The sequence below is a fragment of the Mustela nivalis genome, assembly GCF_964662115.1.
Source record: "Mustela nivalis genome assembly, contig: HAP1_SCAFFOLD_2255, whole genome shotgun sequence".
Classification (NCBI taxonomy): domain Eukaryota; kingdom Metazoa; phylum Chordata; class Mammalia; order Carnivora; family Mustelidae; genus Mustela; species Mustela nivalis.
Window position 1 is genome coordinate 32,327 of NW_028134410.1, and position 12,848 is coordinate 45,174.

Below are 12,848 nucleotides of genomic sequence, written 5' to 3' on the forward strand. Positions count from 1 at the left end.
ATAGATGTTCAGTGTTTTTATCATTTATATATTAGTTCTGCCACTAAATTTTATCATTGCATATAAGTAAAAAAGAAACAAAACAGGAAATTCAAATGTACAAATGGCATCCATGGCAAAAACACAAATTATCAAATCATAATTCATCTTAAAGAGTTAACCCACTGGGATGCCTGGGTGGCTAAGTTGGTTAAGCAGCTACTTCTGCCTAAGGTCATGATCCTGGGATCCTGGGATGGAGTTCCACATCAGGCTCCTTGCTCAGTGGGGAGCTTGCTTCTCTCTCTGCCTCTGCTTGCCACTCTGCCTGCTTGTGCTCTCTGACAAATAAATAAAATCTTAAAATAACATAAAAATTTTTAAAAATTAAGGGGCACCTGGGTGGCTCAGCGGGTTAAGCCTCTGACTTCGGCTCAGGTCATGATCTCAGGGGCGCCTGGGATCGAGCCCCACATTGGGCTCTCTGCTCAGCCCCTCTCTCTGCCTACTACTCTGCCTACTTGTGATTTCTGTCTCTGTCAAATAAAATAAAATCTTTAAAAAAAAATACTATTAAAATTTTTAAAAATTAAAAAAAGAGTTAACCCAAACATTAGCTATGACTAATACTATTCCAATTCAGATTCTCAGACTTTAGCTTAAAAAATATGTGGCTTAATATCAAGTTTCAAATTATTCAAAATCATTACCAACAGAACCTACTTCTTGCTATCAACAGATTAATGTAGATGATTAATATAGCCTTTAAGAAATAGACCTACAAGGCTGTTAGTAGACCTGCTTAAGGGGCACCCAGGTGGCTCAGCCAGTTAGAGATCTGCCTTTGGCTCAGGTCATGATCCCAGGGTCCTGGGATCAAGCCCCGCATCAGGCTCCCTGCTCCGCAAGAGGCCGGTTTCTCCCTATCCTTCTGCCCTCCGCTCCCCCTGCTCACTCTCTCTCCCTCTCTCTCTCTGTCAAGTAAATAAATAAAAATCTTTGAAAAAAGAAAGAAAGAAGACCTGATTAAGTTTGTTGTTGTTGTTGTTTTTTAAGGCTATTTAAGGCCAAGTCTAGCTTTTGGAGACTGACTAAACACATAGGAGAGACCTAAAACTGACACATTTATCCACTCATTTAACAACTATTTAATAGCATATACCCAGTTTTACATGCAACATTTAATGCTCAGAAGGGACTATATCATTAGCCCCATTTTATGAATCAGAAAACTTCATACTGCTCCTAAACCATCAATTCTGAAAGAGGCATATTCTTATCTACTTTAAAAGTGTTCTTATTCTATGAATGAAAAACCAAAAATCTCTAGAGAAATTAAAAACCAGTGACCCAGGGCGCCTGGGTGGCTCGGTTGTTAAGTATCTGCCTTTAGCTCAGGTAGTGGTTCTAGGGTCCTGTGATCAAGCCCTGTGTGGAAATTCCCTGCTCACAGGGAATCTGCTTCTCCCTCACCCGTAGGCCCCTCCCCCTGCTCGTGTTCTCTCTCTCAAATAAATAAATAAAATCTTTTTTTAAAAAAATGAAATACAGGGGCGCCTGGGTGGCTCAGTGGATTAAGCCGCTGCCTTCGGCTCAGGTCATGATCTCAGTGTCCTGGGATCGAGCCCCGCATCGGGCTCTTTGCTCAGCGGGAGCCTGCTTCTCTCTCTCTCTCTCTGCCTGACTCTCCGCCGACTTGTGATCTCTCTCTCTGTCAAATAAATAAATAAAATCTTTAAAAAAAAAAAAAAAAATGAAATACAGGGGTGCCTGGGTGGCTCAGAGGGTTAGACCTATGCCTTCGGCTCGGGTCATGGTCTCAGGGTCTTGGGATCGAGCCCCACGTCGGGCTCTCTGCTCGGCAGGGAGCCTGTTTCTCCCTCTCTCTCAGCCTGCTTGTGATCTCTCTCTCTCTCTCTGTCAAATGAATAAATAAAATCTTTGAAAAAAAAAAAAAAGAAAGAAATACAATTGTGAAAGTCAACCCAATAATCATTTTGTGTGCCACACACTTACTGATGATCCACTTAAATATTCATTCAGAGTATAGCTACATTACTCAAGTATGGTCACTCCTAACTCCCAGTTATAAATTATGATGCTCTATTCAGTTCAAAGTCAAAAGTAAACAACAATTAATTATTCTATTCAAATCAAGATTTCTCTTCCAGCGGTAAAAGTAATCAACAGTAAATTTCATTATTTATTTGGGTGATAAAATACTCACATACTAAAAATAAAAATATCCTTTTAAGTTTTATATTTAAGAACTTGCAGCATGTATAATTAATAATACTCTACTGCATAAGTGGAAGTTGCTAAGAGTAAATCTTAGAAGTTCCCATTATGAGAAAAAAAATTTTGTAACTGTATGGTGACAGATGTTAGTTTATTAGACTTGTGATCACTTTACAATCTGTACAAATACTACAAGGTAGTGTTGTATATCTGAAATTATCTTATGATGTTATAGTCAATTATACCTCATAGTAAAAAAAAAAAAATCAGGAAAAAATAATTTACTAGAAATCTAAAGTTTGATTTCTTTTTTTTTTAAGTAGCCAATTTAACTTAAATAAAAAGAAACGGCAACAAAACCCTCTAATGGGACCATATATTTTTTTAATTACTTTAAAAATCTCTGTGAGGGGTGTCTGCTGGCTCAGTCAGCACAGCATGTGACTCTTGATCTCAGGGTTGTGAGCAAAGCCCCAGGGTTGTGAGCAAAGCTAGGTGAAGAGCCTACTTAATAAATAAATTAATTAATTTTGAAAAAATCTCTGTGATACACATATGTAGATACAAATGTCACAAAATGACCTTATTTTGGTGGGGGGATGGATTAAACAGGTGATTATGGAGGGCACTTATTGTGATGAGCACTAGGCACTATATGGAACTGCTGAATCACTACATTGTACACCTGAAACTAATGTAACACTACATGTTCTATTACTTTATTTTACTGGCTATAAAAAATCTCATGTCTTTATTTTAACACAAAGCATTTCTGCTCAGTCTCACAGAGAGAAAAGAACTAGTTGGTATATAACCTTTATATAAACTGTAACTGGCAAAATACAGTCCTGTCTTGCCTTTCTCTAGGCAAAACAGTCTATCTCCTTTAACTTTTTCTTAATGAGATAAAAGACAATGTTTTTGGTGAATTTTAATTTTAAGATTTTATTTATTTGATGGAGAGAGACACAGTGAGAGACGGAACACAAGCAGGGGGAGGGGGAGAGGCAGAAGCAGGCTTCCTGCCTAGCAGGGAGCCCAATGCAGAGTTCAATCTCAGAACCCTGAGATCATGACCTTAGCTGAGCTACCCAGGTATCCTGAGTATTTTTTTGTTTTGTTTTTTGTTCTTTTTTTAAGATTTTATTTATTTATTTATTTGAGAGAGAGAGAGAGAGAAAGAGAGAGAGCATGAGAGGGGGAAGGTCAGAAGGGGAAGCAGGCTCCCCGCTGAACAGAGAGCCTGATACGGGGCTCAATCCCAAGACCCTGAGATCATGACCTGAGCCAAAGGCAGAGGCTTAACCCACTGAGCCACCCAGATGCCTGCCCCGAGTTTTATTTCACAATTTACTCTTTTCAATTTTATCTGAGCCTAAAGTTCTAGTCTCAATCAATTCTTTCCTATGAGACAGCATTTAGACTGTCATTCTCTCCTCCTATACTTCTCTGCTAACCATCTTACCTACCTAAGTCCACTTCATACAGACCTGGGAACCAGATCTCCTTTCCCAAAATCGCACAGGGACTATTATATCTAATGTGAAAATCTCCTCCAAAGCATGTATCAAGTAACATTTCAGATCCCAGAAGTATTCCACTAACCTTCTCTCAACTTCCAACACAAGTGCATTAAAATATAGCTACAAATATATATGTGTGTGTGTGTGTGTGTGTGTGTGTGTGTGTGTGTGTGTGTATAGAGAGAGAGAGAGAGAAAGAGAGAGCTACCAAGAGTACTATAGAAAAAGACACAACTGTTTAACTGTTAAAAAGTAAAGAAACAGGGCGCCTGGGTGGCTCAGTCAGTTGGGGCATCTGACTCTTGATTTTGGTTCAGGTCATGATCTCAGGGTTGAGACTCAGCCCCATGTCAGGCTCCACACTGAGTGTGGAACCTGCTTGGCATTCTCTCTCTCCTTCTTCCTCTGCCCCTCCCCACTCAGCATGCACACACTATCTTGCTCTCTTTGAAAACAAACAAAAAAACCCAAAACCTAAAAAGACAATGACTTATAAACAATTCCATTAAGCAACATAATTTGCATCAACAGCTACCAGACAAAGCTTTTTCTATCTAATTCTCATCACCCACCTTGTTTCAATGAGGTAAGCAGTATATGTTTCTTGCATGTTCATGGCATTTCTTCCAGTTCGCTTTTCTGCTTCTGAAACACTAATTTCTATCTTCTTCAACCAAAAATTATTTTCAGTCATCTGGACAAAAACAGAAGAAGAACCACAAAACTTTTAAGACAGTATTCAAAAAGAAAAAAAACAGCTATTATAATAGAATCCATTGTTGGTACATATTTCAAGCAAATTTCTTCCGTTTCTTAAGTTGCTAGGGGTTACTAAATGACAGCAGCAAATGATATACGTCTCATTAGCACCGTTTTGTAGCACACCAAACTTTTCCAAAAGCTATTTTAACATATATCACACAATTTAATTATTAAAACACAAACATTCTGTCTCAGTGACCAAGAATAAATCAATATAAAATGCCTAAGAAAAAAATCTAAAAACATTTTATATAAAGATGAATAATTCTTGATATTAAAATCTAATTTTTTTTTAAGATTTTATTTATTTATTTGAGAGAGAGACAGTGAGAGAGAACATGAGTGAGGAGAAGGTCAGAGGGAGAAGCAGATTCCCCATGGAGCTGGGAGCCCGATGTGGAACTCGATTCCGGGACTCCAGGATCATGACCTGAGCCGAAGGCAGTCGTCCAACCAACTGAGCCACTCAGGCACCCCTAAAATCTAATTTTTTGTTTTAATAAAGTTAAACCTCAGTCCCTCAAAAAGAAAATACTATACATATGCCAAAAAGCAAGATTTTCAGCAGATAAGTTAAATTAAAAAAAAAAGTTGTCTTAAATTCAACTTTATTATTATTATTTTTTAATTATATCCAATGTGAAATTCGCCTAAACGCTTTGGCAGTGGTTAATAGGCTCCACTTGTCAGACAGCAGCAAGGTTTAACAGCAGACCCCTCTCTGTTCTTGCTAAAACATCCCCAGGTCTATGATAAAGAACAAAAAAGAACAACAACGACAACAACAAACCACCACCAGTAATTCAAAGGCCGTATGTGAAGAAAGTGTGCCACTGAGGAAGTAACTCCAAGTCTAAACAAGGAAGATAAAGTGAGACCCTGTGATAACTGCTGTGCTTTGGGTTTTTCCCCCTTGCTCTTTCTCAGAGGTCGGAGGTGGTTTTAATTACAAACACTGCACATTATAACTGAGGGCAGTTTGTAAAGAAGGATGTCAAAAACTGACATAAATGGAACCGTTTTATTCTATTTTATTTATTTGACACAGAGAGAGAATACAAGTAGGAAGAACAGCAGGCAGAGCAAGAAGCAGGCTCCCCACTGAATAAGGAGCCCGATATGGGGCTTGATCCCAGGACCCTGGGATCATGACCTGAGCTGAAGGCAGACACTTAACCAACTGAGCCACCTAGGCGTCCCTGAATGGAGTGATTTTAAAAGGGAGCCAAGAAACCACTGCAGAGTAACTGCATTATCTGCGCTTCTGCTCATACCAGACCAAAACCTTTGGACTAGGCAAAACAGCAAGTGTTTTAAGTAACTGCTTGAGAATTCAGAAGAACAAGTATCCTGTCCACAAGTCCATAGGTTATGGACTTTCTGAAGACAGAATCTGTAATAAAACAATGTATAACTAAGGGTTGAGCCTTTTTTTATCTTAAGTCCTGTACCCGTCCCCCCCTTCTTTTTCCTTATAAAAACCCCTTATCTTCACCCTAGAAGCAGTATACTATTTGGGTTTCTAACTGAATCTTAATCCCCAAATTGCAATTCTTTAATCCCAAATAAACACTTGTTTGCTTCTCACTGTGTCTCTTTATTTTCAGGTTAACAAGAGACAGAAGTAGAAAGATGGATGCCCCAAAAGAAAAAAGAAAAAACTATGGTAAAATCCACTGGTGATGATTTATACAGAAAATTAAACCTTGGTGCTATGAGAACAGAAAAGACTATGTGGTATGGCAAAAAAGTAAATGATGACTAAATTTAGGAAGTGCCCCTAAAATGCTAAATTTAAGAAGTACCCCTAAAATAATGACTAAATTTGGGAAGTACCCCTAAAATGCTGAAGAAAAATGCTAAAAGATAGTAAAAAGGACAGAGAACTAAGAGCTAACCCAATGGAATAGAATTATTAGTCAATAAAAACAGAAACACTCAGTTGTCAAGTAAAACATTTTTATAAAGTATAAGTTGTATGTTTAGCTGAGAGAAAAAAATAAGGAAATACTTCAACCAAAATAAAGTTCAAGAAATAAGCACAAATCACCCAAAATTAAGATTATGAAGCCCTCAGTGGTTCACACACACACACACACACACACACACATAATTCTAATTTTGGCCCATAGCCAAACACTTTGATTTACCACCATCTATGCCAGTGAAAAATTCCAACACTGGAAACACATGACTAATAGAGCAAATCAGATCCCCAGCCAAAAAGATAATGCATCTGAGTCATGAATTTACCCTCCTACCATCCAAAGGAGGAAAAAAAAAAAAAAAAGAATAAAACCAGCTATCATAAAAACTAAAGAATGAAAACAAGAACACAACAATAATACCAGAAGTACTTGGAAGATGATATAAAATTGTTTATCCTCTCAGTAAAACACAAAGAGTACCAAGAATAACCCAACTGGAAGCACAACTGTTAAAAGGATACATTGAGCAAATTTAGAGATGGACTGACTTGACTAGAAGATGAGCCCAGGGACATGTTTGAGAGACAGACTAGTTGACATGTTTTCAAAGCCAACTTCTCATCAGAGTAAAGAATATCATTAAAGAAAGAACAAAGGAGTAACATCCCAAACATAGATGCATGATTTGTCAATCACAACTTTCTACCTGAATTCAGACTTACTATCAAGGATTAGATAAATGTAGAAGAAGAACATATTTAAAAGGCTAATGAAATTATTTCCAACTCAAAGATGAATATAATCTATTATCTAAAATGAAATATAATCGGGGCGCCTGAGTGGCTCAGTGGGTTAAGCCGCTGCCTTCGGCTCGGGTCATTATCTCAGGGTCCTGGGATCAAGCTCCTCTGCTCAGCAGGGAGCCTGCTTCCTCCTTTCTCTCTGCCTGCTTGTCATCTCTTTGTCAAATAAATAAAAATATTTTAAAAATAATAATAAAATAAAAAAATAAAAATAAAAAATAATAAAATGAATATAATCTATTTAAAGTTTTAAAAATGTTGCAAACCACTAAGAAATAGTAAAAGCACAAAAGGAGATAAAGTGACAAAAGCAACTATTAATTCAATAAATATGTCTTGAGTATCTACCATGTCAATCATTAGGGATGGAAAGACAGATGAAACCCAGTGCCTGACACTTCAGGAGTTCACTGCTTGCATGAAGAATTCTCAGCCCGCATGGAGTCACTCTAAGACTAAAAACTAAAAACTAACCTTAATATAACTTTTAGGATTATAGATGAAAAGATTTGACTTATTTAATCTTATTTATTAAATCAAACACTAAAGAAAATAAATTACACTTATTGTTATATTGAGAATTATAGGAAACAAAAACAGGCCAATTGAGATGAACGTGGAGCTAACTGGAAAAGAAACAATGCAAAAAAAAAAAATAAGATATCATTGGACAGTAAAACACACTGCAAGAAATCAAATCAGTAAGAACATAACATAGTTACAAAGCTTCTGTAGAATGCTGAGGGAAAAAAGACCAAAAAGGGTAAAAATGATGAAATATGGTTTTAAAAAACCCAAAGAACCAACATTTAAACAATGTTAGTCCTTAAAGAAGAAATTAGAAGAAAAAGAACAGAAACAATAATCACCTGTATAATTTATTTATTTTTAAAGATTTTATTTATTTGTCAGAGAGAGAGCACGTATGCACAAGCAGGGGAAACAGCAAGCAGACCAGGTGTGGGGAGAAGCAGGCTCCCCACTGAGCAAGGAGCCTGATGCAAGACTCAATCCTAGGACCCTGGGATCATGACCTGAGCCAAAAGCACACATTTAACCAACAGAGCCACCCAGGTGTCCCTATCTGTATTATTTAAATCTCACAAAACAAACTGAGGGTTGCTGGGGGGAGGGGGGTCAGGAGAGGGAGTTGGATTATGGACATTGGGGAGGGTATGTGCTATGGTGAGTGCTGTGAAGTGTGTAAACCTGGCAATTCACAAACCGTACCCCTGGGGATAAAAATACATTATATGTTTATAAAAAAATAAAAAAATAAAGATTAAAAAAAAAAAAGAAGAACAAACAAACAAATCTTTCCTGGACTGGAAAAAAGTTATAACCCTTCAAACTGAAAGGCATGTGGTCCATGTATAATGAACTGGAAAAGCTAAACACTCCAACAAGATTAAGGCAGAAAAATAAGAAATAACACCCCTACAAAAGAATAAATATCAAATCTGCTTTAGACTTTACAATAAATTTCAAATGACAAAGGAGAATCATGCATAGAACATGCTTGAAAATATTTAAACATATTAATATACTGGTCCTTCAAAAATACTTAATCAAACAGGATTTTTTGTAGAAACTAATAAGCTATTCCTAAATCTTATATGGAAATACAAAGGGCCTAGAATAGCCAAAACAATTTTGGACAAGTTACAGGACCCAATTTCAAAACTTACTAAAAAGTAAAAGTAATTAAGACAGTGTTGTATTGGCAGAAAGAAGAGAGATGAATGGAACAGAACTGAGAATCCAGAGATAAACCCTTACATTTAAGATCAATTGACTTTTTTTTTTTTTTTTTTAAGGTCAACTGATTTGAAACAATGAAATAAACAAACACACCAAGGCAAGTCAATAGAGAATAGCGTCTTTTCAACATATGGTGCTAAAACCACTAAATGTCCACATGACCCCCCAAAAAGATTTAGACCCTTTACTCACACTGCAGACAGAAATTAACTCAAAATGGCCCAGATATAGAGCTAAGAAAGAAATTTCTAGAAAAAACACAGGAGTAAAATCTTTGTGATCTTAGGATATGCAAAGAGTTCTTAGATATAATACTAAAAGCACAATCCAAAAAGGAAAAAAGTGATATACCAGACCTCCATCAAAATTAAAAACTTACTATTCAAGAGACCCTAAGAGAGAGGCACCTGGGGAACTCCTGGGTAGCTCAGTCCGTTAAGCATGACTTCAGCTCAGGTCATGATCTTGAGGTTCTGGGATTAAACTGTACTCCCCAATCAGTAGTGATTTGGGGGGATGATAGAAATATTCTCAAACTGGATTGTGCTGGGGCACCTACGTGGCTCATTGGGTTAAGCCTCTGCCTTCAGCTCAGGTCATGATCTCAGGGTCCTGGGATTGAGCACCGCATCAGGCCCTCTGCTCAGCGGGGAGCCTGCTTTCACATCTCTCTCTGCCTGCCTCTCTGCTTGCTTGTGATCTATGTCTGTCAAATAGATAAATAAAATATTTTAAAAAAAATAAAATAAAAAAATAAAACTGGATTGTGGTGATGGGTACAAAACTCTGTAATTTTACTAAAAATTATTTAATTAGATACTTAAAAGAAGTGAATTTTATGGTATATAAATTACACCTTAATAAAGTTATTCATGCCAAGACAATACGGAAGAAATGGATACATTCCTAGAGATGTATAAACTACCAAAACTGAACCAGGAAGAAACTGAAAACCTGAATAGACTCATAACAAGCAAGGAAACTGAAGCAGTAATCAAGTACCTCCCAACAAACAAGAGCCCAGTGTCAGATGGCTTCCCAGGGGAATTCTACCTAACACTTAAAGAAGGATTAATACGTGTTCTCCTGAAACTCTTCCAAAAAACAGAAGTGGAAGGGGAACTTCCAAACTCATTTTATGAGGCCAGCATGACCTTACTCTCAAAACCTGACAAAGATCCCACCAAAAAGAAGAATTACAGACCAATATCCTTGATGAATATAGATGCAAAATACTAGGCAATGGGATCCAACAGTACATTAAAAGGATTATTCATCACCACCAAGTGGGATTTATTCCTGGGCTGCAAGGTTGTTCAACATACACAAACCAGCCACATTAATAAAAGAAAGAACAAGAACCATATGAACCTTTCAACAGATGCAGAAAAAGCATTTGACAATGACAAATACAGCATCCTTTCTTGATCAAAACTCTTCACAGTTTGGGGATAGAGGGTACCTACTCCAATATCATCAAAGCCATCTATGAAAAACCCACAGCAAATATCATTCTCAATGGGGAAAACCAAGATCTTTTCCCCTAAGGTCAGGAACATGGCAGGGATGTTTACTATCACCACTGCTGTTCAATGTAATATCAGAAGTCCTAGCCTCAGCAATCAGACAACAAAAAGAAATAAAAGGTATCCGAATCAGCAAAGAAGTCAAACTCTCACTCTGCAGATAATATGAAACTTTATGTGAAAAACCCAGAAACTCTACCCCAAAACTGCTAAAACTCATACAGGAATTCAGTAAAGTGTCAGGGTATAAAATCAATGCACAGAAATCAATTGCATTTCTATACATCAACAACAAGACAAAAGAAAGAGAAATTAAGGAGTTGATCCCATTTACAACCGTGCCCAAAACCGTAAGATACCTAGGAATAAATCTAGCCAAAGAGGCAAAGAATCTGTACTCAGAAAACTATAAAGTACTCATGAAAGAAATTGAGGAACACAAAAAGAAATGGAAAACTTTCCATGCTCATGGATTGGAAGAACAAATATTGTTAAAATATCTATGCTACCTAGAATGATCTACACATTCAATGCAATCCCCATCAAAATATCATCAACTTTTTTCACAGAAATGGAACAAATAATCCTACAATTTGTATGGAGCCAGAAAAGACCCCAAATAGCCAAAAGAATGTTGAAACAGAAAGCCAAAGCTGGTGGCATCACAATTCCAGGCTTCAAGCTCTATTACAAAGCTGTAATCATCAAGACAGCATGGTACTGGTACAAAAAAAAAAAAAAAAAAAAAGACACATAGATCAATGGAACAGAATAGAGAGCCCAGAAATAGACCCTCAACTCTATGGTCAACTAATCTTTGACAAAGCAGGAAAGAATGTTCAATGGAAAAAAGACAATCTCTTCAACAAATGGTGTTGGGAAAATTGGACAGCCACATGCAGAAGAACGAAACTGGGCCATTTCTTTACACCATGCACAAAAACAGACCCAAAATGGATGAAAGACCTCAATGTTAGACAGAGATCCATCAAAATCCTTGAGGAGACACAGGCAGGAACCTCTTCCACCTCAGCCATAGCAACTTCTTCCCAGACACCTCACCAAAGGTAAGGGAAGCAAGGGCAAAAACAAAGTATTGGGACTTCATCAAGATAAGCAAGGAAAGGAAACAGTCAACAAAACCAAAAGACAACCAACAGAATGGGAGAAGTTATTTGCAAATAACATCAGATAAAGGGCTAGGATCCAAAATTTATAAAAAACTTATTAAACTCAACACCCAAAGAACAAATAATCCAATCAAGAATTGGACAGAAGACATGAACAGACATTTCTGCAAAAAAGACATCCAAATAGCCAACAGATACATGACAAAAGCTCAACATCACTAAGCATCCGGGAAACAGAAATCAAAAATACAATGAGATACCACCTCACACCAGTCAGAATGGGTCTAATTAAAAAGTTAGGAAATGACAGATGATGCAGAGAAAGGGGAACTCTCCTACACTGTTGGTGGGAATGCAAGCTGGTACAGCCACTCTGGAAAGAGTGTGGAGATTCCTCAAAAAGCTGAAAACAGAGCTACCCTACGACCCAACAACCACAATACTGGGTATTTACCCCAAAGATACAAGTGTAGTGATCGGAAGGGGCACCTGCACCCCAATGTTTATAACAGCAATATCCACAACAGCCAAACTATTGAAAGAAACCAGATGTCCATCAACAGATGAATGGATAAAGGTGTGGTGTATATATATATGTGTGTGTACACACACACACACACACACACACAAGAATATTATGCAGCCATCAAAAAACTGAAGTCTTGCCATTTACAACGACATGGATGGAACCAGAGGGTATTATGCTACGTGAAGTAAGTCAGAGAGAGACAATTATATGATCTCACTGATATGTGGAACTTGAAAAACAAGACAGAGGATCACAGGGGAAGAGAGGAAAAAATGAAACAAGACGAAACTAGAGAGGGAGACAAACCATAAGAGACTCAATCTCTGGAAACAAACTGAGGGTTGCTGGAGTGGAGGAAGGTGGGGGTATAGGATAGCTGGGTGATGGACACTAGAGAGGGTATGTGTTGTGGTGAGTGCTGTGTATTGTGTAAGACCTGTACCCCTGAAACAAATAATACATTATATGTTAATAATTTTTAAAAAAGAAAAAAATAAAGTTTAAAAAAAAAAATCCATGAGTCCATACTGAAAAGACAAATAGAAAGTCTGATGAGGAACAAGATATTTTCAATTCCAAAGTAGGTCCCACAAAATATTAATTACAAAAGGAAAAAGAGTAACTTGATATTGAAGACTGGCAGAAAATGTGATTCCAAAGTACTGGGCA

The 12,848-nt window shown here is 37.3% G+C and overlaps 1 protein-coding gene across 1 annotated transcript in view; it reads right to left on the reverse strand.

The window, feature by feature from the left end:
* The window catches only part of LOC309858358 (sorting nexin-4), a 51,347-nt gene that overhangs the window by 31,452 nt on the left and 7,047 nt on the right, over positions 1 to 12,848 (reverse strand). The window contains exon 2 of the mRNA XM_082751045.1: positions 4,313 to 4,434. Within this exon, the coding sequence (XP_082607171.1) occupies positions 4,313 to 4,434 (122 nt within the window). The remainder of the gene's footprint in view (positions 1 to 4,312; positions 4,435 to 12,848) is intronic.